The sequence below is a fragment of the Girardinichthys multiradiatus genome, chromosome 23 (assembly GCF_021462225.1).
Source record: "Girardinichthys multiradiatus isolate DD_20200921_A chromosome 23, DD_fGirMul_XY1, whole genome shotgun sequence".
Classification (NCBI taxonomy): Eukaryota; Metazoa; Chordata; class Actinopteri; order Cyprinodontiformes; family Goodeidae; genus Girardinichthys; species Girardinichthys multiradiatus.
The window spans coordinates 283,916-310,682 of record NC_061815.1 but is presented as its reverse complement, the minus strand read 5'-3'; the positions used below and the strand labels follow the sequence as shown (position 1 = coordinate 310,682).

Here is a 26,767-nt window from a genome sequence, read left to right as displayed (position 1 = left end):
CTCCAGCTTTCTTTGTTTTCATGCGCTGAAAGAGCCTATTTACATCTTCCTCTGAGATCTTTAGTGCAAGCAGAGGATCTGAAGGTAGGGGGTTGGTAGCTTTGTGGGAAGAACTTGTTCCTGAATGGGATGTGGAGGGGATGATTTGAGGTGTGAATGGCTTCTTGTCATGTCTGCAGTAGAAGCCATTCAGACGGTTGGCCAGGAGACGACTCTGTTCAGGATGGGTGGGGGGGCTCCTATAGGCAGTCAGGTTTCTTAGACCGGATCATACAGCTGAAGTGTCACCAGTAGAAAGGCTGTTCTTAAGCTTCTCACTAATTGGCAGGCCCATAGTCAGAAACGTGGCACTAGAGACACCAGCAACCATAGTCAAATGTCTGCCAGGGCCCAGAACAGGCGACATCAAATTCTACCTGAAACTGCTGCCTAAGGATAAGCATAAATACAGTAAGATTTTTATTCACGCTGGCGGTAATGACACCTGGTTACGTCAATCGGAGGTCACCAAAGTTAGTGTTGCTTCGGTGTGTAAGTTTGCCAAAACAATGTCGGACTCCGTAATTTTCTCTGGTCCCCTCCCCGATCTGACCAGTGACGACATGTTTAGCCGCATGCTGTCATTCAACCGCTGGCTATCTAGGTGGTGTCCAGAAAACGATGTGGGCTACATTGATAACTGGCGAACATTGTGGGGAAAACCTGGTCTGATCCGGAGAGACGGCATCCATCCCACTTTCGATGGAGCAGCTCTTTTTTTTTTTTAGGAATCTGGCCGAATTTATTCTTCAAAACTCAGAAAACCCAGGGTTCAGACCAGGAAGCAGTTATGCTAGTTAATGACTTGATTTGTGACAATCAGAGTGATTTATTTTGTCTCACAGAAACCTGGCTCCAGCAAGAGGATTATGGTACTATAAATTAGTCAACTCCTACTAATTATTAAAATTTTCACATACCTCGAAATACTGGGTGAGGAGGAGAGTAGCAACCATCTTTCAGTCCGCTTTATTGATTAGTCCCAGACCAATCAATAGCTACAACTCTTTTGAATATTTAAGGATTAAATATTTGATATTTACTCCTGAATTTTCCTCATCGAAATTGCAAAGCACTAAAACCACTTCTGTTTGTTGCTTTGTATTTTTCACCAAGCCCTTACTCTCCATTTTTAAATCAGTTTTCAAACTTTTTTTCTGATATAGTGTTAAATACAGATAAGGTTATTATAGTGGGGGACATTCATGTTGACACTGAAAGTGATAGTTTAAATATAGTCTTTAATGCTATCTTAGACTCAGTTGGCTTTGCTCAAAACATTAACAAACCTACCCACCTTTGTCTTCATTCTCAGGACCATCTGCTGACATATGGCAATGAGTGTGAAGACATAACAATATTTTCTCATAACCCTGTTCTGCCTGACCATTTCTTAATAACCTTTGAGTTTAATTTAACCGAGTACTCCACACCTGAAAGAAAATTTCATAATAGTAGATCATTATCAGACAATGCTGTAACAACCTTTAAAGAATCTGTTCCACTTTTAATTTCCTCATTATCACAGAAAAACACAGTGGAGGGCAATAATTTTGTTTCTGCCCCTTCACAAATTGATTCTCTTGTTCATAGTGTTACTTCATCATTGCGTTGTGCATTAGACATTGCAGCCTCCTTGAAAAAGAAGATAATTATTCATAGGAGGGAGGCTCCCTGGTTTAATTCAGACCTATGTACTTTAAAGCACAATATTAGAAAATTGGAAAGAAAATGGCACTCTACACACCTAGAGGATTCCTACTTAATCTGAAAAAATAGCCTATTGTTTTATAAAAAGACACTTCGCCAAGCCAGAACAGCTTATTTCTCATCATTAATAGAAGAGAAGAAGAATAATCCTAGGTTTCTCTTTAGTACAGTTGCTAAAGTTACACAGAATCATAGCTCTGTTGAGCCATCCATTCCCTTAGCTCTCAGCAGTCATGACTTTATGGGATTCTTCCTAAATAAAATTAATTCTATGAAAAAGAAAATCTTTGACATACTTCCGAAGATGATTACTTCATCCTCAGCAAGTGAGACAACATTGGAAGTAACTGTAGAACCTGATCTGTGTTTGTACTGTTTTGATCCTTGGGAGCTTCCTGAGTTATCAGAAATATTAGCTTCATCTAAACCTTCAACTTGTATGTTAGACCCGATCCCAACCAAATTATTTAAGGGAGTGTTCCCTCTGATTACCAGCCCCATTTTAGATATGATTAATCTATCTTTAGTAAATGGATATGTACCACAGGCTTTTAAGTTAGCTGTAATTAAACCTTTACTTAAGAAACCTTTGCTTGATCAAGATAATTTAATAAATTACAGACCTATATCCAATCTTCCGTTCTTATCCAAAATTCTTGAGAAAATAGTTGCTAATCAAATGTGTGAGCATTTACACAGCAATTATCTGTTTGAAGAGTTTCAGTCAGGTTTCAGAGCTCATTGCACTGAAACAGCTTTGCTGAAAGTCACTAATGATATTGTCCTAGCCTCAGAGAATGGACTTGTGTCTGTACTTGTCCTGTTAGATCTCAGTGCTGCATTTGATACAGTCGATCACAATATTCTCTTAGAAAGGCTGGAACATGCTGTAAGGATCAGGGAAACAGCACCAGGTTGGTTTAAACCTAATTTCTCTGACAGATTCCAGTTTGTTCATGTAAATGATAAATCATCTTCAAACTCCAGGGTTAATTGTGGAGTACCAGATTTGCAATTTGGATGAGGAAAACTAAGGATTAAATATTCAAAAGAGTTGTAGCTATTAATTGCTCTGGGACTAAACAATAAATCCCCTCCTTGAACCGCCACCTTAATGTGGTGGAGGGGTATGAGTGCTCGAATGATCCTAGACACTATGTTGTCTAGGGCTTAAATGCCCCTGGCAGGGTCTCCCATGGCAAACAGTCTCTAGGTGACGGGTCTGATAAAGAGCCGTTCAAGACACCTTCATGAGCACCATAAAATCGAAGTACGTGATGTTGCCCGGTATGGCGGAGTAAGGGTCCCACCTTGGAGCCAGGCCTGGGGTCGGGACTTGTCGGAGAGCTCCTGGTGGCTGGGTTGCTCCTCGCGGGACCCGGCCGGGCTAAGCCCAAAAGAGAGACGCGAGGCCATCCCCCAGCGGGCCCACCACCTGCAGAGGGAACCATGAGGGATTGGTGCAAAGAGGATTGGGCGGCAGACGAAGGTGGAGACCTCTGCGGCCTGATCTCGGGATGCTTAGGCCTGCTCTAGGGACGTGGAATGTCACCTCGCTGGGGGGAAAGGAGCCTGAGCTTGTTTGAGAGGTCAAGACATATCGACTAGAAATAGTCAGGCTCGCCTCCACGCAGGGAGCGTGGGGTCTGGAACCCATCTCCTCAAAAGGGGCTGGACTCTCTTCTACTCTGGAGTGGCCCACAGGGAGAGGCGGCAGGCTGGGGTGGGCTTGCTTATTGCCCCCAGCTCAGCTGTCTCGTGTTGGGGTTTACCCCAGTGGATGAGAGGGTCACATCCCTACACCTTTGGGTTGTGGACAGATCTCTGACTGTCATTTCAGCCTACGGGCCGAATGGTAGTGCGGAGTACCCGGCCTTCTTGGTGTCCCGGTCGGGGGTGCTGGATAGTGCCCCTCCCGGGGACTCCATTATTGTGCTGGGGGACTTCAACGCCCAGTGACAACTGGAGAGGCGTGATCAGGAGGAATGGCCTCCCCGATCTGCATCCGAGTGGTGTTTCGTTATTGGACTTCTGTGCTAGTCACGGATTGTCTATAATGCACTTGGCACCAGGACACCCTAGGCAGGTTGATGATCGACTTTGTTGTCGTGTCATCAGACCTTTGCCACATCTTTTGGACACTTGGGGAAGAGAGGGGCTGAGCTGATCACCACCTGGTGGTGAGTTGGATCCGCTGGAAGAGGAGAAAGCCGGACAGACTTGGCAGGCCCAAGCGTATAGTAAGGGTCAGCTGGGAACGTCTGGCAGAGCTCTCGGCCAGGGATGTATTCAACTCCCACCTCCGGGAGAGCTTTGACCAGATTCCAGGGGATGTTGGAGACATAGAGTCCGAGTGGACCATGTTCTCCGGATCTATTGTCGATGCTGCGGCCGTAAGGTCTGCGGTGCCTGTCGTGGCGGCAATCCCCGAACCCATGGTGGACACTGGCAGTAAGGGACGCTTTCAAGCTGAAGAAGGAGTCCTGTTGGGTGTGGTTGGCTTGTGGAACTCCTGAAGCGACTGATGGGTACCATGAGGCCAAGCATGCCGCGGCCCGGGCTGTGGCAGAGGCAAAAACCCGGGCCTGGGAGGAGTTCGGTGAGGCCATGGAGAAGGACTACCGGTTGGCCTCAAAGCGATTCTGGCAAACCATCTGGCACCTCAGGAGGAGGAAGCAGTGCTTTGCCAACACTGTTTACATTGGGTGGTAGGAAGCTGCTGACCTCGACTGGGGACATTATTGGGCGGTGGAAGGAGTAGTTAGAGGATCTCCTCAACCTGCCATCACGCATTCGCTGGTGGAACCAGAGGCTGGGGACTCAGGGTTAAACTCTTTCATCACCCAGGCTGAAGTCACTCAGGCGGTTAAAAAGCTCCACGGTGGCAGGTCTTCGGGGGTGGATGAGATCCGCCGTGAGCACCTCAAGTCTCTGGATGTTGTGGGGCTGTCATGGTTGACACGCCTCTTCAACATTGTGTGGCGGACGGGGACAGTGCCTCTGGACTGGCAGACTGGGGTGGTGGTCCCCCTTCATAAGAAGGGTGACCGGAGGGTGTGTTCCAACTATAGGGGGATCACACTCCTCAGCCTCCCTGGTAAGGCCTACGCCAGGGTATGGAAGAGGAGAGTCCGGCCGATTGTCGAACCTCGGCTTCAGTGTGGTTTTTGTCCCGGCCATGGAGCAGTGGACCAGCTCTATACCCTCTACAGGGTACTTGAGGGTTCATGGGAGTTTGCCCAACCAGTCCACATGTGTTTTGTGGACCTGGAGAAGGCATTCGACTGTGTCCCTCATGGTGCCCTGTGGGGAGTGCTCCAGGAGTATGGAATCGGGGGCCCTTTATTAGGGGCCATCTGGTCTCTGTACAAGCGGAGCAGGAGTTTGATTTGCATTGCCAGCACTAAGTCGGACCTGTTCCTGGTGCATGTTGGACTCCGGCAGGGCTGCCCTTTGTCACCGGTCCAGTTCATAACTTTTATTGACAGGATTTCTAGGCGCAGCCAAGGGCCGGAGGGAGTCTGGTGTGGGAAGTAGTGGATTTCGTGTCCTCTTTTTGCAGATGACGTGGTCCTGCTGGCCCCCTCTAGCCAAGACCTACAGCATGTGCTGGGACGATTCACAGCCGAGTGTGAAGTGGCTGGGATGAGGATCAGCTCCTACAAGTCCGAGGCCATGGTTCTCGACCGGAAAAGGGTGGTTTGTCCTCTTCAGGTTGGAGGGGAGTTTCTGCCTCAAGTGGAGGAGTTCAAGTATCTTGGGGTCTTGTTCACGAGTGAGGGAAGAATGGAGCGGGAGATTGACAGATAGTGGCCAGGTCACTACATGATACTGGTGGAGGAAAACGTTTCCTGACTCGCGCCTCCAAAACTCCCCAATGTGGCTCAATGATATTTAGATCTGGTGACTGTGCAGGCCATGGGATATGTTCAACTTCACTTTTATGATCATCAAACCAATCTTTCACCAGTCTTGCTGTGTGTATTGGTGCATTGTCATCCTGATACACGGCACCGCCTTCAGGATACAATGTTTGAACCATTGGATGCACATGGTCCTCAAGAATGGTTCGGTAGTCCTTGGCAGTGACGCGCCCATCTAGCACAAGTATTGGGCCAAGGGAATGCCATGATATGGCAGCCCATACCATCACTGATCCAACCCCATGCTTCACTCTGGGCATGCAACAGTCTGGGTGGTACGCTTCTTTGGGGCTTCTCCACACCGTAACTCTCCTGGATGTGGGGAAAACAGTAAAGGTGGACTCATCAGAGAACAATCTGTTGTAAATATGAATCTGAGAATATTATTTAATAATTAATTTTAATATTTTATCAAATAATATTTTGGTCTGTTAACGGTTGTCCTGTGAATACCAGCCCAGTAAGGCGATGGTATTAGGACAAAATAGAACGGTGTGAGACGAGCTCTGACATTATTGAACAGCATAAACTCTGCACATATTTGGTATGAATTCACACAATTTCTTAAAATACAAGAATTTATTAACAAAAGTAAGTCAACTCAAAGTCAAACATATTTCAATCAACAAACTCTTTACTATGCTAAAACAATCCAACTAAACTACCAAGCAGAATTAAAGAATAATGAAGACTAATGGACTATGTACAATATAAACAAGTTGATTAAAGATGATTGGAAATCATGACCAAAAAGAGTGATGCAACATTACCATGCAATGTTTATGTTTGAGAACCAAGGATTATCTTGAAGAATCCGGAAATGAAGTTAAGTTAGTCTTGGAACTAACTTAGGCAATAATCAGGAACATCTAGACAACCCTTCACAATGCAAGATCAGATAAAATATTATTTTAATAAAATAATGTTTTAAATAATGATCTGCTGTATAAAACCAACCTCCTGGATGACTAATTCTCAACAGTGTCTAATTAACTGCGTTTATTTATTGAAATAATATTTGAAGAAATATTATTGAGTATTTTGGAAAAGAGCCAAATCTTTCTGGAGAAATGGGGCTTAATGGTGTTTACTTAGTTATCAAATCTAGTAAATGATGTTCAGGGACTATTATTCACTAGCTTGAAAACCAACAACCTTTCTGTTGACTAGTCTTAGTGCTAGCAAACACGTGTTCTTACCGTTAGCAGTTAAGCTAACAAAGAAGCTAATAGCTTAGCACCAGAATCAACACATGCCTTTAAAATACCAGTGTTAATAAAAGGGTTAAAATGCATAAGCGCGGACAGCGCGTTATGAGAGATCTTCTGTTTAAAATCACCCTTCAAGTAAATTTATCTTAACTTTAAAACATTCAAAGAACACAAACCGGCCTGTGTGCTACAGATAGCATGCTACAGATAGCATGCTAGCACAAAGATAGCCGGGTTCCACAAAACAAACTTCATAACATGAAAACGTTTAGATCATTTCATCCTAAACCTATCTGTTAATCTGCCCAAACCTAACCTCTGACCATGGCGGGGGGATGTTGTCCAAGGGCGCTGACGTTCGACGAAACGTCCACAGTCAACAAGCGGAACCTCTGCGTTCGCTCTGTGAACAATAGGGTAAGCTCCGGAGAGCTGGGCGGCTGTTCGTTACCATAACACGGTGGTGCAAGCCGTGGTCCTTTCTTCAGACTCGGCTTGTAGAATCAGCTTCTCTGCCGGGGATCTCTCTGCGACACAGTTTTGCTTCTGCGGGACTTCGGAGAGAAAGGTAAGCAACTCTTACACCTTAATTTCCCCGTTCATGAATGAAAACACCGGATACACAGACAGTATTTCATTCTACTTAACTTTGCATATGATTGATGATCGTATGGCTTTGGATCCAGTTGAATTTATGTCTTTTTGCCAGCAAAAGACATCAGCGCGCTTTGTTCCCTCCTATCCAGATAGTCATTGGTGTGGAAGAGAAAGACTTGTGGAATGGTGGTGGCTTATATGCGGGCAGTGTCATCGTGGGAAGTCCTCTGCTACCCCCCCTTCCCCCTTCTGAAGTTGTGCTGGAAGTCAGTTAAATGCCATTTATTTTGAAAGTTCCAGAAATGTTCGTACCGGAGTTTTAATGTTGAAATTCATGGCTGTAGGTCCCAACAAATACATGTTTCACATTGTCCACAGCCCAAGATTTGCACTTCTTGCACCATTGAAATCGACGTTTGGCATTGGCATGAGTGACCAAAGGTGTGGCTATAGCAGCCCGGCCGTGTATATTGACCCTGTGGAGCTCCCGACGAACAGTTCTGGTAGAAACAGGAGAGTTGAGGTGCACATTTAATTCTGCCGTGATTTGGGCAGCCGTGGTTTTATGTTTTTTGGATACAATCCGGGTTAGCACCCGAACATCCCTTTCAGACAGCTTCCTCTTGCGTCCACAGTTAATCCTGTTGGATGTGGTTCGTCCTTCTTGGTGGTATGCTGACATTACCCTGGATACCGTGGCTCTTGATACATCACAAAGACTTGCTGTCTTTGTCACAGATGCGCCAGCAAGACGTGCACCAACAATTTGTCCTCTTTTGAACTCTGGTATGTCACATTGTTGCATTTGAGTTTTTAGCATGTCACTCATGATTAACTCCATTATCTCTAGCTTCAGTGATGCGTCTTGGCCTTTTCAATCTGCTGGTTGGTTTTGTTCAGTTCTTCTTTGATGCTGATTGTTCTCTTTTCGGAAGTCTTGAATTTCTTGTAGGATGCACTCCATGTTCACCTTCAGCTTTTGCGCCGCCATCTTTCAAGTTAGCATTGCCTCGTGGATCTTTTCCGGCATCTGTCATATCCATGACAAACTTTTTACTCTTCTCTCACGTTTCCATCACTGTCTCATCGTTTAGGTCTGCTAATGTTTTGATATTTAGGGTAAATATTACTCGGCAGGATATATTTTATTTTGTTGATGGAGGAGCTCAGTCTCTACGCAGCCATTTTGTTTGGAGGCAGGACAGGAACCCCTCCATTTTTTGAAATTATTTATAAATGTCCCCCTTTCTAATTAAAGTATGCGGGTTCTTCCGAATAAAACTTGGAATGACCAATTTTACTAATATTCTTACAGAGAAATGCACTATAATCTGTCTTTTTTACAAAATAAATAACCTTACTGACTAAACTCCATGCTGCTATGATCTTATAAATGCTCCTTCAATTAATTATTTAATTATACAGAATCATCAGGATGTCTGTAGGTTTTCTATTACCCTACTACTCCTAGTAATAAACTATTTGCCATGCAGAAATATTTTTTTTGTGTGCAAAAACTGTAATATGATATGGGTAGTTAGGTAGAACGTATTTTAATTTAAACACAACTACAGAGTGTTAGGGAAAAAGAAGCAAGCAGAGAACAATGCAAGAAGCCCATACAAAACATAAACACATACATAACCCCAGAATAATAAATTTAAACATACATGGTGCAATAAGGAAAAAAAATAATACAACGTTGAGAAAAACATTTTAGTCTTAGTGGGATTTATTAGTACAATATTCACTTGTTTGTCATTGTAAATCCTAACATTGTTTCTACCCACATATATATAAGTATTATGTTTTATCAAATATATATACAGAAGAGCTATGGCCACATAGATCATTCGAGACAGAGGAACACATTTGTAGTTCATGCGAAAGGCCACATATAACATGTCTAGTGTGCCGGCCGTTCAGGCCAGCTGTATAGCTTCTTACCTTGATATGGACAAAATGATAAAACAAAAATGTGAGTTGATCTGAGAGGAAGAAGTAATTTTGATATTGTACTTGGTTCTCATCAGTGGACCATACAAACATCTAGTATGCAGAATTTGGCTCTGCATGTAGGGCAGGGGACCTTGCTGGATAACCAAGTCTCGAGTCTTTGTTGGTCCTGGCGGCTGGCAAACCATCGACCCAAACAAAAGAGGCACCACATGGGCCTGCAGAAACACGGCTGGCATTCTGATTCATTGTCCATACCTATAGTCAAGACACAGACAGTAATGTTAGATATTACACACTCAAATATGAACACGGTCGATTACCTTATGACAAAATTTCACAAATTTCATGTGAGGCTTGTACTGAAAATCTGCTACCATAAACTAACACACTTTAATTTAAAAAATGATTTTTTTTCTGTTTTAGGAAAATCATATCCCTCCAACATAAATAATACCAGACACTCTAACCTGCTGTTTGGCAGAGTCGAACCAACTTGGTACTTGCTGGAACTTGCATGCAGCCAATACAGGGCTCCACTTCCTGCAGATATACATTGCATTTGCTTACAACTGATAATAGCTGCTGACCAAAAGCTGTACTTTACAAAAGACAACCAATGAAGATTACTACCTGCCCATTGGGGAGTTTATATCGTTGGTTGAGCTCCACCTGAGCTCTGAAGGTTTCCAGAAAGAGCTCACTGATGGTTTGGTGGATCACAACGTTGGGAGAAGTTCTGATGGGAGCTCGAAGTTTTACCCTGAAATCTGTATAATCTGCGGAGTTCAGACTAAAAACAAAAAAACAGAAAGAAAATTATCGAATTTGTCACTAAACCAGTTTTTGTATGAAGAGACCAGAATTAGAATTAATAAATGGGTGGTGTTCTCTCTCTCTCTCACACACACACCTAATATTAAATGGTCTGACAGCAGGATTGATGCTCTCCACTCTCAGGGTAAGGATCTCTATGGGGGAAGTTAAATCTGGGCTCAGCTGATGCTGCCTGGACTCTGTCACAGTCACATGACAATCACTCTGTAAGGCTGTGTAGATGTGATATGTAGTCACCTACAAACAGAAAAAGAGAGCCAGTGTCTTAATAAAATCTCTGAATAGGGGACGAAGATTCTGATACTCTTAAAATGCAAATGAAACTGATCTTAAAGTCAAAGCATCTATGCATTTGAAACTGTTAACAGGGATTTTATTTTTATAGCTTCAGCTGATGTATAATGTTTTAGCTATGCATTGATAAGAATAAAGTGGCCAAAAGGTAAGACAAAAGTGTCCAAAAGGAAGAAAAAGTGACAAAGAGGAGTCCAAGGTTCATTTAGACAGGCAAGTAATGAAGGATGCTTTATTTTGTCCAGTCCAGTAGAAAATCTCTTGTAGGTTACACAAAATATTTCCTATCCTTATATTTTTAATTGTAAAACTACACAAAATTAAAGTCTCCCTACCCCGACCAGAGGAAACCTCTATAAAGAACAAACTAAAGTGGACGGGCAGTAAACATACATAAAATGACTTCTTAAACTTACACAGTTGTGCTCAAAATAAAAGCTGTTTAAAGTAGAGATTGAAGCATAAAATTATTAAAACTGCATTTATCTCTGTACGTTAGGACAGTATTTTTAACATCAGAATATTGAGAACAATTATTTGTACATTTTTCTTAACAAACTCAAACATATACTGTACAAACTGAAAACTGCGAGGGTTTAGTTTTCCTATGAATCACTGAACTAATACATTTAGCTGTTTAAGAATGGTTTCGGAGTAAGCTTCACATCTGTGTCGCATAATTCAACCAACTACTGGCACCTGTGAACAGATATTCAAGTCCAGTATTATTACCAGAGCAGCTCAAAACAGCAGAATATCGTGAACGAACTCCATTCAAGAATTTGGTGGGAGCTTCAGTGCATCAAGAACCACTTGCAGATTAATCACATGGGCTACAAAATGTGGCATTCCTTGTATCAAGACATTCCAGAAACAGAGATTTCAGGAGTGTCTTACCTGAGTTAAGAAGAAAAAGGGGTGGACCGTTACTCCATTTTTAAGATCAAAGTAAAGTTTACATGTCATTTGGAAATCAAGGTCCCAGAGTCTGGAGGAAGAGTGGAGAGGCACACAATCCACATTACTTGAAGTCCAGTATGAAGTGTCCACAGTCAGTGATGAATTTGGGTGCCATTTCATCTGCTGGCGTTGGTCCACTGTGTTTTCTGAAGTCCATAGTAAAAGTAGTGACCTACCAGGAAATGGAGCTTTTCATGCTTCCCTCTGCTGGCAAAGCAACCTGGGTTTCCATTACACCGCAGCAGTGCCACAAGCTGAACCATGACACGCAGCATTGCTGCAGTAATTTATGCAAAAAAAGAGGTCCAACTAAGCATTGACTGTGTAGAAATGAGGATACTTCTCAGAATCCTAACATTTCTGTTTAAAATTTGACTACACCAAAACAAATTCCTTGTATGTCCAAAAACGTACTTGGCAATAAAGCTTTTCTGATTCTGATTCTAAAATGTTTTATTTATTCATCACAAATACATTTGTTTGAGGAATATGTCATATTTTACCTTGCAGAAATTGTTTAGCTAGTCCTGAAGAGATGAAGAGATGTTTTTTGTACTCACCTTCATTATCCAGCTGTCTGTAACAATAACTCGGGCTCCAGGTACTCCTGCCACAACTTTGTCTATTCGTCTGAACTCTCTGTTGATACTAGCTGCCACATGACCAGGGCTGGAATAAGGAAGCTGTGCATGAGCTGTAAGTGTTCTACTGATGGGATGGTTATGCCAGTGGCAGCAGTACCAGTACATGACAAGCACCCAACTGCCCAATTGAAGGCTCACAGAGAGAGAGAGAAAAACTCTCCAGCTGTCGCTAACCTGGCGGAACACAATAGAGCTCAGATTAGATAGAAGGCTTTTCTTTCTTTCTTTCTTTATTTTTTACCAATTTGAATAATAAACTGAACTTGAAGGCATTGTTTGACAACCTAAATCAAATTGGATTGTATTGACTTGACTTTGAATTGGTCTGTTTGATTGGATTGAACTTATTTTTTTGTAAAGTGCCTTCAGACAATATTTGTGGTGAATTGGTAATATATAAATAAACTGAATAGATGTTTGCAAACGTTTAATAGTTCCTGCTGCCAATCAGTAAATGTTAAAACAAAGATCTGAAATCTGTAAACTTACACTAACACTAAAATAGAGGAAAGGTCTTGAGTTAGCTCAAATTTTGACAAACTAACAAAGTGGCACAAAATTCAATTATACATTTGGTTGGTCAATATTTTCCATTTCTCAGATACTAGATGTCACAATAGCTGAATAATGTAACCAGTGGGTATATGAGTAGACTTAGACATATAATGTCAGCATGTTATAAAGGATAGGCCTCTCCAGAGCTGTGTAAGGATAGTTATGACAATCCTAAAAACTACTGTGAAACTGCCAGAACAAGGAAGTCATGTGGGTCATGGAGCGGCAATTAATTCAATAATTCACAGTGATTTTTTTCTCTCATCACAAGAGGATAAAGTTGGCATCAACATCTTCTGCTTTGGCACTCGGCTTTAGGCTATTCTGCTACATTTACCAACTCTAGACAGCCTTTGATCCATTCTAGTTAAGAATCTAACATAACTAGAATGCTCAAACTTGAACTGGATTTTTTTACACCCAGTTTGGGATTTGTGAAGCTTTTATTCCATTTGTGAAATAAAAGGCTAATTATAGGGTTTAGGATTATCAGACAACCTTACATTGGGTGCTGCTTAACAACTACATTACGTAGACAAGTCAAACCTGGACAGTTATTTCACACTAATGTTAGATTGTAAAAAAAAGTTGTGATTTGTAAAACCTTTATAGGGATAGGGAAAGCACAAAAAGGTAAATTTTGGGACTTTTACATTTTTTTTATATTTGCTGGACAGATTAATAGGATGATTTTGTTTTATTTAAATCAGCATGAAATCATTGATATAGGAACTTGTTCAGAAGATACGTGTGAACAAAAATCATCCACAAAATTCCAACTGACAAGCAAGAACAAAAAACAAACCCACACATAACAGCATAATTATAAAAATGTAAATTTTAAATGTCTGTGTCAGACTAAGCTACTTTTGCTGAGATTTTTCTTAAGCCTTTTACGTAATAGATCATTTATCAAAAAATGTATTTTAAAAAAACCTTACACAAAATATTTAATTATCTGAGTAAAAAACTTTAATATGCCATCCTGGTATACTGCTAAAAGAAATTAAAGAACACTTGGAAAACACACCTGATCTTAATGGGAAAATAAATTATGCTGGAATTAGTAGTGTGTTAGGAACAAAAAGGATGATGAAAATGATCAACCCACAGCAGGCTTAATCTGAAGTCGCCAAGAAATTTAAACTAAGAAACTGATGCGGCAGGTTAGTCCAATTTGCTTAAATGTCATTGCATCAACTCAAAATGCTACTACATAGTTTTTGTGGCCCCACATGCTTGTACACTATATTGCCAAAAGTATTTGTCTCTCTATTTTCACATGTACATTAAGTTTGATGACATTCAGTTCAGTTTATTTATTTAGTGCCAATTCACAACATGTCGTCTTAGGGCAATTTACAAAGTCAATTAAATCGTATCATACAGATTTCAAGTCTAGCACATACATTTTATTCCTAATTATCATGCGGTGCAGTCAAATTTAGTTTATTTTTCAAATTGGTTAAAGGTTTTTCTATGTAACAAAAAAAACAGCAGATTGCACTGAGTCAATGACTTGCAGCTCCTCCTCCTGGATGAGCATGTTGCAACAGTGGACAGATACAGACTGGGATGCACTGTGCCAGCCACATGGAGAGGACATCAATCCCATGAATGAGTGTGTAACCGACTATATAAACCTCTGTGTGGATAACCATCTGTGGGGATAACCATGCCCACCACAACAGTGAGATGCTTCCCCAATAACAAACCCTGGATCACCAGTGACCTGAAAGACCTGCTTGACAAGACAAAAAACAGCCTTCAGAGTTGGAGACAGGGAATTATTGAAGAGTATACTGAAGCAACTTAAAGTCAAGATTAGAGACAGCAAGGAGGTGTACAAGAAGAAGCTGGACAGCAAGCTCCAGCAAAACAATATTAGAGAAGTGAAGTCAGGGATGAAGAAGATCACAGGCTTCAAGCAGAAGGATGATCAGACCGATGGATGTCTGGACAGAGCCAATAAACTAAACACATTCTTCAATAGGTTCAGTTCAGAAAAACCTCAGAATCCTCCTCTCCTGCTCACAGCCAGTCAGACATCAGGCCTTCAACCAAATCAGAAGATACTGATTCTAGCTTTGCCTCCACTTTCCACTTGTGTGTCTCGAGAAGTCAGGTCAAGCGACAACTGCAAAGACTACTCCAGAATAAGGCTGCAAGTCCAGATCATGTCAGCCCTAGAGTCCTTAAGGCCTGTGCGTAGCAGGCTCTGCGGGATTCTGCAGCACCTCTTCAACCATAGCCTGGCCCAGATGAAGGTTCCACTGTTGTGGAAGACCTCCTGTCACCACTACTCTTCACCATTCCTTTTCACTCTGTACACGTCAGACTTCTAGTACATAACAGACTCCTGTCATCTACAGAAATACTGGAATGATTCTCTGATTCTTCGTGGGGTGGATCGTAGATGGACAAAAAACTGAGTACAGAGAGCTGGTGGCATGGAGTGGAAACAATCATCTCATCTTGAACGTGAATAAAACAAAGGAGAATCCTTCATTCATTCATCTTCTATACCGCTTATTCCATAGTGGGTCACAGGGGAGCTGGTGCCTATCTCCAGCAGTCTACGGGCAAGAGGTGGGGTACACCCTGGACAGGTCGCCAGTCCATCGCAGGGCAAACAAAGGAGATGATTGTAGATTTTAAGAGAGACAAGAATAGGTCAGACACTATCTCCATCATGGGAGAAGAGGTGGAGGTGATGGAGGACTATAAATACCTCGGTGTTCACCTGGACAACAGACTGGAGTGGAGATGCAACTGTGAAGCCATCTACAAGAAGGGACAGAGCAGACTCTACTTCTTGAGAAAGCTTAGGTCCTTCAGTGTTTGCTGCAAGATGCTGCAGATCTTCTATAAGTCTGTTGTGGAGAGTGTGATCTCTTCTGCTATCATCTGCTGGGGTAGCAGCATCAGAGCCAGGGACTTGGAACAAGCTCAACAAGCTCATAAAGAAAACTGGCTCTGTTCTGGTGACTCCTCTGGAACCTCTGAAGATCATTGTGGAAAGACGGATTCTTCATAAAATGAAGAACATTATGGAGAACCCTGAGCATCCTCTTCATGAGACTGTTGTACAACAACAGTGTCTTCAGTCAGAGGCTTCTTCAGATGTGCTGTAAGACGGAGCACTACAGGAGATCCTTCCTGCCCACAGCCATCAGCATCTACAACGGCTCTTTGAAGAAACCTTCATAATACACTGCTCAAAAAAATAAAGGGAAGACTTAAACGATATAACTCCAAGTAAATCAAACTTCTGTGAAATCAAACTGTCCACTTAGGAAGCAATACTGACTGACAATCCGTTTCACATGTTGTTGTACAAATGAAATAGACAACAGGGGGAAGTCTTTGGCGATTAGCAAGACACTCAATAAAGGAGTGGTTCTGCAGGTGGGGACCACAGACCTCTTCTGGGTACCTATGCTTTCTGGCTGATGTTTTGGTCACTTTTGAATGTTGGTGGTGCTTTCACACTCGTGGTAGCATGAGACGGACTCTACAACCCACACAAGTGGCTCAGGTAGTGCAGCTCATCCAGGATGGCACATCAATGCGAGCTGTGGCAAGAAGGTTTGCTGTTTGTCAGCGTAGTGTCGAGAGCCTGGAGGCGCTACCAGGTCACAGGCCAGTACACCAGGAGACGAGGAGGAGGGCAACAACCCAGCAGCAGGACCGATACTTCTGCCTTTGTGCAAGGAGGAACAGGAGGAGCACTGCCAGAGTCCTGCAAAATGACCTCCAGCAGGCCACAATGTGCATGTGTCTGCACAAACGGTTAGAAACCGACTCCATGAGGATGGTATGAGGGCCCCACGTCCACAAATGGGGGTTGTGCTCACAGCCCAACACCGTGCAGGACGCTTGGCATTTGCCAGAGAACACCAGGATTGGCAAATTCACCACTGGAGCCCTGTGCTCTTCACAGATGAAAGCAGGATCACACTGAGCACATATGACAGACGTGACAGAGTCTGGAGACACCATGGAGAGCGATCTGCTGCTTGCAACATCAATCAGCATGACCGGTTTGGCAGTGGGTCAGTAATGGTGTGGGGTGGCATCAGGACAATGCAGGACAATGCTAGACCTCATGTGGCTGGAGTGTGTCAGCAGGTCCTGCAAGATGAAGACATTGAAGCTATGGACTGGCCCGTTCCCCAGACCTGAATCCGATTGAGCACATCTGGGACATCATGTCTCGCTCCATCCACCAACGTCACATTGCACCACAGACTGTCCTGGAGTTGGTGGATGCTTTAGTCCAGGTCTGGGAGGATATCCCTCAGGAGACCATCCACCGTCTCATCAGGAGCAAGTCCAGGCGTTGTAGGGAGGTCATACAGGTACGTGGAGGTCACACACAATACTGAGCCTCATTTTGATTTGTTTTAAGGACATTACATCAAAGTTGGATCAGCCTGTAGTCTGTTTTTCCACTTTAATTTTGTGTGTGACTCCAACATTTGATTTCCATTGAGGATTTATGTGTGATTTTGTTGTCAGCACATTCAACTTTGTACAGAACAAAGTATTCAATGAGAATATTTAATTCATTCAAATCTTGATGTGTTTTTCTGGGGGGGCACATACGAGAATTGACAACCACCATTTTGTGCTGATGTCACTACTTGTGTCTGTCTTCCCCAAACTGAAGCTGAATGACATTGCCAAACACATGGAAAAACTTTTACACACACTTTTTACACACACAGTTGTATAGCTGTATAGATAGATAGATGTTCAATGTGAATAAAAAAAAAAACAATTAATCAAAATAACTTAAATATATACATTAGTGCTCTTTATTTGAAAAATCCAAGTCATATCTATTTTTCATGATCCGTTTATTATGGACACTGATTAAATATATACTTATCACCACAGTAATAGTGTTACATACATTAATAGCTGTATACAGTAAAAAGAATGCATACATTGCTTTGGTGCTTCTGCTTCCGCCTCTCTGCCTGCTCAAACGTTTTCTCCTAAGCTCCCATCTTGCTTGCATTCTTTTACTCCTAACTTTTTATCTTTTAGCCAAAATTACAGAAATATTGGACTAAAACTACTTCTTACCAGCAACTCCCAAGGATTATTATTATTTTTATTTTATTATTATTATTTTTTATTCTAAAGGATTTTGATGTTTTTATAATCGAACTTGAAAGCAGTACAAATTGACGCCAGCTAATCAGCACAAAATGCCTCCCTTCACCACAGTGGACTTCGACAAACTTTTACAGAAATTGGCTGTTTTGGAGATGAAAATCCATCGACTAGAAGTGAATGTGGAGGTGAATATGGGGTACAGCGATGATTCAACTCTGCCTGTGATCCCAAACAGTGACAGCCAGCTCAACAACTCAGCCGGCAATCAGAACACTGAGAATAAACCTACCGGCAGACCGCCCTGGGCATATTTTAGGCGCATGCCCAAAAAATCAAGGTGGACGACTCACTGGAAGATCTCAGCAATTAAAAAAATTAGAATGGCCAGAATTACAGAGAAAAGCCCCCGTTTCCCCTGGGAAAAGGAGACTTCGACAGCGAGCTGCTGTCACAACAACTGATAGGAGTGAGACAGCTGGAAATAATGGAATTCCCCTCCGAAACAGATTTACCCCACTACAGAATGAAAACCAGGAAAATGATCCATCTTCTGAGATCAATAAAAGGTTTGAGAAAAACCTTCATTCTAAACAGTCTTCTCCTAAGCTGCCAGAGAAAAAGCACCCCACCAGACGAAGAACCCTATTAGTGGGCAACACAGCTGTGGATGGGATTAAAAACTTCTGCAACAAGAAAAACACAGAAGGTATGATTGGTACCAGTGTCTGATATCTCAGAGAATATTCTGGAAATCACAGAAAAGCGCCCGTCTCTAGAAAACCTTATTATACACTGTGGAGCCATGGATGATGTGGCTAAGAAAAAAGGATTGAAGGAGGATTTCACTTGTCAGCTGAATATTGTGGGAGGTCTCAATATCAAGATGTTTCTCAGCAGACCCTTTACACTGATTTTCTGTGAAGATGAGATTTTTTCGAGACTTACTCATACTCGTCATCTTCCGCTTTATCCGGGACCGGGTCGCGGGGGCACCAGACTTGGTCCTGCTGGCCCCCTCTAGCCAAGACCTACAGCATGCACTGGGGCGGTTCGCAGCCAAGTGTGAAGCGGCTGGGATGAAGATCAGCTCCTCCAAGTCAGAGGCCATGGTTCTCGACTGGAAAAGGGTGGCTTGTCCTCTTCAGGTTGGTGGGGAGTTCCTGCTTCAAGTGGAGGAGTTTAAGTATCTCGGGGTCTTGTTCACAAGTGAGGGAAGAATGGAGCGGGAGATCGACAGACGGATCGGTGCGGCTGCCACAGTAATGGGGGCGCTGTGCTGGTCCATTGTGGTGAAGAGAGAGCTGTGCCGAAAAGCGAAGCTCTCAATTTACGGGTCGGTCTATGTTCCTACCCTCACCTATGGCCATGAACTTTTGGGTCATGACCGAAAGAACGAGATCCCGGATACAAGCAGCTGAAATGAGCTTCCTCCGTAGGGTGGCCGGGCACTTCCTTAGAGATAGGGTGAGGAGCTCGGCCATCCGGGAGGGGCTCGGAGTAGAGCCGCTGCTCCTCCACATCGAGAGGAGCCAGTTGAGGTGGCTCGGGCATCTATACCGGATGCCTCCTGGACGCCTTCCTCGGGAGGTGTTCCAGGCACGTCCCACCAGGAGGAGGCCCAGGGGACGCCCCAGGACACGCTGGAGGGACTATGTCTCTCGGCTGGCCTGGGAACACCTTGGGCTCCACCCGGAGGAGCTGGAGGAGGTGTCTGGGGAGAGGGACGTCTGGGCGTCTCTGCTGAGTCTGCTGCCCCCGCGACCCGGTCCCGGATAAAGCAGAAGACGACGAATACGAGTACGAGCTGCACTCAGGCCCTGTCCCAATACCTACACTACACCCTATGCCCCTCTATGAAGTGTTTACTTTGTACAAGTGCATGTAGGGGTTGAAGTGCGCAGGTTACAAGCGTACAAAATTGGAGAATTGGGACAGTAGGGGTTATGTCATCGACTTGCACCCCTAACCCTAACCCTAGCAGTCAGGATGTTGGAGAAGACCAGATGGTAGGATGGTGTTCCCTCCTGGACTTAAACAGGAACTTTCTTCTGAGGCACATGGAGTAGGACATGTTGGAAGTAGACAGATGCTGGAGAATCTGAAGGAGTGGTGGCATCCTTTCATGATAGACATGGTGAAACACTTTGTGAAATGCTGTACAGCGTGTGGACCTTACAACCAAAAGAAAACTTTGACACCGTTGCAGGGAGCATTTCCTTTAATCACAAGATCAGGAAAGGAAATAATTATTGACTACACAGACATGGTGCAGTCAGTCAGAGGTTTCAGATATCTGCTTGTGTGTGTAGTTGCTTTCACAGGATGGCCAGAAGCATGGCCAGCGAAAAAGGAAGATAGTAAAACTGTGGTTAAATATCTCATTAACCATTACATTCCCAGACACAGGTTTCCTGAAAAGATAAGGAATGACAATGGAACCCATTTTAAGAACCAGGAGCTGCAACAGGTGGAGTCCAGTTTGGGGCTGAAACAGGTTTGGCTCGGGGTATCACCCTCAGTCCCAAGGAAAAGTTTAAAGAATGAATCAAAACCTGAAAAAAAAATTGGCTAAAATCTGTGCACAGACTAAATTATCATGGGTTAATGCATTACTTCTTGCTTTGATGTCAATCAGGTGTTCAGTGAACTCAACCACAAGATACACTCCATACGAGCTGGAAACCGGAAGGAGTTTTCCGGGACCACGAGGAGCAGTTCTGACATCTACAGGTGATATACAGAATCTGTCACACAAAGACTATTTTTCTCAGCTACCGACGGTGGTGGAAACCTACAACAAGGTTCTGGGAGCTGAGAGATCTACAGGAGAACCAACAACACCCCAAGTCGAGCGGGTGTGGTTGAAAGTCATCAAGCGAAAGTGGCTGGAGCCAAAGTTCACAGGACCATACCAGGTGACCGAGAGGACAACCCATGCAGTGAGGCTGAAGGGCAAAGGAGACACGTGGTTTCATTGGAGCCAGTGCGCCGAGGCACTGGAACAAGGGAGACCCCTGGAGGAGATTGGAGGAAACACAGCTTCATCACCAGGGGCAGAATAATCCCCTGAGCTGTCAGATAACTAGGCAGTCTACCTTAGTTGTTGAAGAAAGAAGACCAACAGACACCAGCGCACAAGATGTCACCTGTATAAGGGACCAACGAACAGCGAGACTGCGCCACCCAGAGGACGAAAGGACGAGAGAAGACAAGAAAAAATAAATAAAATAAAATAACATTTTCAATTTATGCTTTTTACTTAAAAGTTATATTTTATATGTTATTGCATTTTACTCTTTTATTATATTCATCTATTGTTGTGCTTACTGTTCAGGGGCCATAAGGATTGTAGTGATTGAACCCAGTAATTATTTGTTTTTAATGAAGAAACGCAATTCATTAATAGGACTGAGAAGACATTCTCCACTTAGAAGGGGTCAAGACATCCCTGCTGAGTATCAGAAGGTTTTAAGCACCCTGAGACTACAGAAGCAGAAAATGCACTAGTCCTCAGGCAAAGGTGAGGCAGAGGCAGCAGGGCCTAAAGCTTAGTTAATGTAAAAGAATCCTTCTGTCCCCTCTGGAGTAAGAGGTGTATATTGATATTGCTTTAATTCATTTTATCTTCTCTCCAAAAGGATTAATTAAAGTTCACAGGGATTAAATTTCAGCGAGTTCCATTGCATTGTCGGTTCCAGGCATGCTTAATTACAGTACTAGCGGTCACACTAATAACCAAAATGGAGGGCACTGGTGGGAGCACCGAAACTGAACAGTCCCCTTCTATAGTTATGCACAGCCGGTCTGACCCTTATGGTGCCAAATTGACCATTCATGCTAATACTAAAGGAATGACGGTAGCACAACTTGACTTATGTAACATTATTAATTGTGGAACCAACCAGGTGGGTTGGCGTGGTTATGACATCTATATGTGTGTGCTGAGAGGCCACCCCAGTGAATTGTCTCAGAATCCATGGTGTGGAGGTTGGGACCAGGTATTGTGGAACACTGGACCAGGCATTTACACTCATCGTTATGACCGCACGTACAACTTAGGACAGCTGCAAAAGAATATATCCTTAATTAGAGCCACAACAATACCTGGTGGACCTGTGAACCCCCTCATATTCACCACTCGATATCTGACATATGTTCAACTCACCCCATGATCTCTTAAGACGAGTAATGGGTATTATTTTGTCATAGGTGTCGACAAATCAGGAAAAGACCCTAAAGTCATTATTAAGGTACAACTAGTGAAACCTTCTGCCTCCCCTCAGCAAACAGTATCTAAGGACACGGCATCACCTACTCCCGGTCCTGGGCCGTCCCTTGTCCATTATGTAAATGTACATACTGTGAAGGACCTTATAACATTGGAAACAGGATTTACTGAAGCTAACCTATGGCTAGAATGGATGGCTGAGACTGCGCAAGAAAATCATATGTCTAGCTGTGTAGCCTGCTCCTCTGTACCCCTCTGATACTTGGGGCTATAACTGTATGCTAAATCTAACCAAGGCAGCTACACCCACTAACTGTACCACACTGGCTACTATTTTTCCACCCATTAACAATAAAACTCTCGCTGGACCATTTACCCCTTATAAAGGCAATGGAAGCTACACATGTTTCAATTTTACATCTCCAAATGCTATTGTGCTTCTAGGTGAAATCCCACAGGATTGGTGTAACAGAACTGAACCTGGTTCAAACATTGGCAGGTGGGCTAGAGCTGGTTTATACTATTATTGTGGTGACAGGAGACTTTTGATTAGGATCCCTCATGAAGCCTGGGGAGTGTGTGCTATGGTCAGATTACAGGCACCACTGATGTTAATTGGTGAAATCATAAAAAGAACTAATAACACTCATCTACCCTCTGTCCTAACAGCTCAGAGGCGCAGACATGTGTTAAGGAAGCGTGCAACTAACTCCTTCAACCTCACGCAGAACTCTCCCACCTATATTGATGCAATCGGAGTGCCTAGAGGAGTCCCAGATGAGTATAAATTAGCGAACCAAGTAGCAGCCGGCTTTGACAATATCCCCATAATCTCAGCGTTTATTCCAATAACTCCTAACAAGAATGTAGACCGCATTAATTATATTCATTACAATGTACTATGACTGGCCAACTTAACCCGGGATGCTGTTGAAGGTTTCTCAGAACAACTAGCCCCCACCTCTCTCATGGCCATACAAAACAGAATGGCGTTGGATATGTTGCTAGCTGAAAAGGGTGGTGTCTGTGCCATGTTTGGAGATATGTGTTGTACTTTTATCCCCAATAACACCGCTCCTGATGGATCTGTAACCTGAGCCTTAGAAGGATTGAGAACTCTGAGTAAAACTATGCACGAGCATTCAGGGATTGACAATGCATTGGAGCAATGGTTTACTGATATGTTTGGCAAATGGAAAGGTTTAGTCATGTCATTAATTATTTCTATTGCTATTTTGGTTGCCATAATGTTACCTGTGGTTGTTGCTGTGTACCATGCATCAGGGCTCTGATGGTTCACTTCATCACTGCCACAATTGAGGAGTGCTGAATCTAAACCTACTTATCAGATGTGTGCTTTGACGGACGGACTTCAGGGGCTGGAGCTGGCTGCACCCTATGTGGAGTGATCTTCTGGTGGAGATCAAAAGGGGGAATTGTGGAAATATAAATGGCTTTTTACTAGTAGCTAAGACTAAGATATATTTGGGACTTTGCTGCTTATAGATTGATTTTTATTAGGAGTTTTTAGTTATGCTTTTGATAGTTAGAAAAAAACCTTAACAGTAGCCTCTAGTATTATAACGCAATGAGTGTTTATTATTCAAGATTAAAGCTTGCAGGTGTTTTCTGTCCGTATCGGGAGAAGCCGGCAGTGTATTGGGGAGGCATGGTACTCCTCTCTGCGCTGACCGAAACTTCTGATAAGTATTCCACCCTGAAGATTCCTGAAGACATGTGGGAAACAATTCTTTATTAAATGATGAAATGTATCTCTGTTTATTTATGCGGTTGCTGGGGAGACATCCACAGACAGAATGATTGTGTATGTGTACTGCATAGCAGCGTGGGATATAAAATGTAATGTAACGCAGCCCCCAGTAAGACAACACACAGACGTTTCCAGGTAGCAGTGTAAATGTGATGTCCCCCTCTCTGAATTCAGATTGGTTTTAATAAACTTGTGGAAACTACAACTGATCTCTGACTGAGGATTGTCCTTTGGGGTTCCAAATAAAAAGAGTCGATGAGAGGTGAGAAGTAATGTAAGAGTTAACGGACGGCCAGTAAAGTTTTCCTACCTCGACACTACAAAGAAAAAAAATAAATAAATCTGAAGTACATTGGTGCCAGGCCATAAATACAGATCGACCACCTGTGAATATTAGAGGATGAATGTACCTTTTGTGTATTTGGAACCTGAAAGAGTGACAGAAACGGCACCTACCTGGTAAATATATATAAGGTTCTTTTCTGGGGCAGCAACACACATTCCCACGTAGTAACCTGGAGAGAAAAACAGCATGGGGATGATTTACTGCATACAGCCCGGAGTTAGGTCATATTTATTGGACATGTTCCAACTTTTGGTAAATTTAACTTCTTTAGCTTCACAATAAGACCATTTACAAGGTTAACAGATCAACATTATGTCTGAATTCATAGTGTATGTAATCCGGAGACAGTGGGATATCACAACTAACCTAGAGGTAGAGCACTATGGATCAGTATAGTGAGGCTGGTCCTCCTCAGATGGTGCTCGATGAAGCCAATATCCTCATTACCCAGCCAGGCCGAAAAAACATTCTGGACGGTTAAACCTGCAGCGCGGAATTCGTTCGGTGTAAAAATGAGGCAAACAGCAAACACAGTGTAAACCAAAGTGAAAGATAACTCCGGATTCTCCATATTCAGACACTACACACACTCTGCTTCCGTTTATTGTTCTTCTACGCACTTAACTTGAATGCATACTGCCCTCTATAGCTCGTTGCCGTAGTATGTTCCTGTTCTTCTTCTTCTGTAGTTTATTGGCGGTTGGCAAACATATTGTAGGTGCATTACCACCAATTTCAGGTCTTACACCATAATTCTACCAGCTTCCCCGCGACCCACTATGGAAGAAGCGTTATAGAAAATGACTGACTGACTGACAGTGTTGCCACGTGAGAAATGTAGGATTATCGTACTAGAGACATAAAGTTACCGTATTTTGAGGGAAATTATCGTACACTCGTCATAACCAAAATAACAAGTCTGTTGATGTGTTGAATAGCGTCTAACAGGCACTCGCAGCTTTGTGGCGTCAGTACGGAATGGATTTATCAACAGCTGCAGCCCCACAGTGCCGGGCTCTGCTTCTACTTCATTTCTTTCCCTCATTCATGGGCGGGTGCAGTGGACTATTCAGCCAATCGTGGCCGTTGTTCTGAGGCCAACGCATCACGTCACACGTAGGTCACATTTAGAAAAGCACGATTGGCTGGAATTTCCAGCAGAATCCGGACGCAGATGCCTTCAGGGTTCACAAAATACTCCGACAGACTTTGGCGATAGGCTGATGACGACTGATTACATCCACACATTCACGGAATGGTCAAATTATCGTACATTTGGCCTTTTTTAGGAATATTGATCGTACAGAGAGCAAAATTATCGTACAAATACGATAATTATCGTACACCTGGCAACACTGGACTGACACCATAATTCTGTGACCACCGTGTGTTGTGACCACAGGAGGCGCTGTTGCGTTTTTACACCGTAGCTTGGCCTCAAAGAAGAGTATTCTACGCCAATTTACCTAAGCTTGGCCAAAGAGTGTGGTAAACAAACGCAAAGAAAAATCCGAGCAAGCCCTGTCGTCTTTTGAAAAGGTGACTTGCGTAGAAAATTCTAAACTCAACTGTCACACGATAAGAGACCAACAGGACCAGTGCACATGCACATTAGTATTATTATTGTTAACAACTGTCGTATCCTGTGTGTGATCGTGTATATTTCAATAATAATCAGAATGTTTGTGGTCAAATAATAACAACAATACTAAGAAGCTGTTTCTGAGCCTGGTGGTCTTGCCTGAAAGGAGTGGCTGAAGCAGTCTGTGTGAGGGATAGGTGGAGTCCGTCCTTCATGATGTGGAGGGGCCCTCCCCCTGCATCGTGATGTGTAGAGTTAGGTAAAGACTTCCTCTCAGCAGCGTGCAGCTGCCATGCCATACAGTGATGCAGGTGCAGAGGACGCTTCCCCTCTTTTACAGATGCTCTGCATAGAAGGCTCACTATTTTTCATCTTTTTTCTAACAAATTACCAAATATTTTACATTTTTAGAGCACCTTTTTATTTATGAGTGCTGCATCTCGGTGTTTCGGGGGAGCTGGAAGCAGGGACGCACTGGGGCTACAAAACCGCCCTGGACTTTGACTCGGCCAGCCAAAACTGATTGGTGAAAGAGAATGCCTGGCAAGGGTGTCACAATATGTCGCTTTTTATTTTTACCATGTAAATCTACTATTTCACATTCAAGTCCTGTAGATGGCAACGATGTGTTCTTAAGTTCATGTCTCACTACAGTTCAAACGACAGCACAATAAAGCACAGTATTCTAGCCTTATTTGAATACTCATAAAGAAAGGAGGGTTTCAGAACACTGCAGTCCCTCTGGCTGAACCAATATAAACACGTATCTGAAACACAGGACATAATATGAGTTATGATGAATCATAATGTAAAAATGTTTTAATTAAACAGTTTAACCTGAATACTCACAAAGAAAGGAGTGTTGAATACTAACCTTAAACAAACCTAGCAATGATGAGGATGTCTTTCTCTGTGCTCATGATTATAAATGCTTCCAGGTGTTCTTGTGACTGTGTGCTCCTTATTTGACTTTTAATGTGTTTTAAA

The 26,767-nt window shown here is 43.1% G+C and overlaps 1 protein-coding gene across 5 annotated transcripts; it reads right to left on the bottom strand.

Annotated features, from left to right (window-relative positions):
- Positions 1-9,017: 9,017 nt before the first annotated feature.
- On the bottom strand, positions 9,018-25,118 carry tmem129 (transmembrane protein 129, E3 ubiquitin protein ligase). 5 transcript variants are annotated; one of them, XM_047354224.1, is made up of 9 exons: positions 25,068-25,118; positions 24,824-24,975; positions 24,565-24,681; positions 24,309-24,367; positions 12,088-12,345; positions 10,350-10,510; positions 10,070-10,229; positions 9,907-9,979; positions 9,018-9,694 (listed from the first exon to the last, which is right to left on the bottom strand). In XM_047354224.1, exons 2-9 carry the CDS (start codon positions 24,831-24,833, stop codon positions 9,510-9,512), a joined length of 1,023 nt encoding a protein of 340 aa, XP_047210180.1. In that variant the 5' UTR covers positions 24,834-24,975; positions 25,068-25,118; the 3' UTR covers positions 9,018-9,509. The 5 variants fall into 5 exon arrangements, with proteins under 5 accessions (XP_047210180.1, XP_047210182.1, XP_047210181.1 ...); XM_047354226.1 differs by having other exon boundaries at positions 24,819-24,975; positions 25,068-25,114; XM_047354225.1 differs by lacking the exon at positions 25,068-25,118 and having other exon boundaries at positions 24,824-25,010.
- Positions 25,119-26,767: the final 1,649 nt, after the last annotated feature.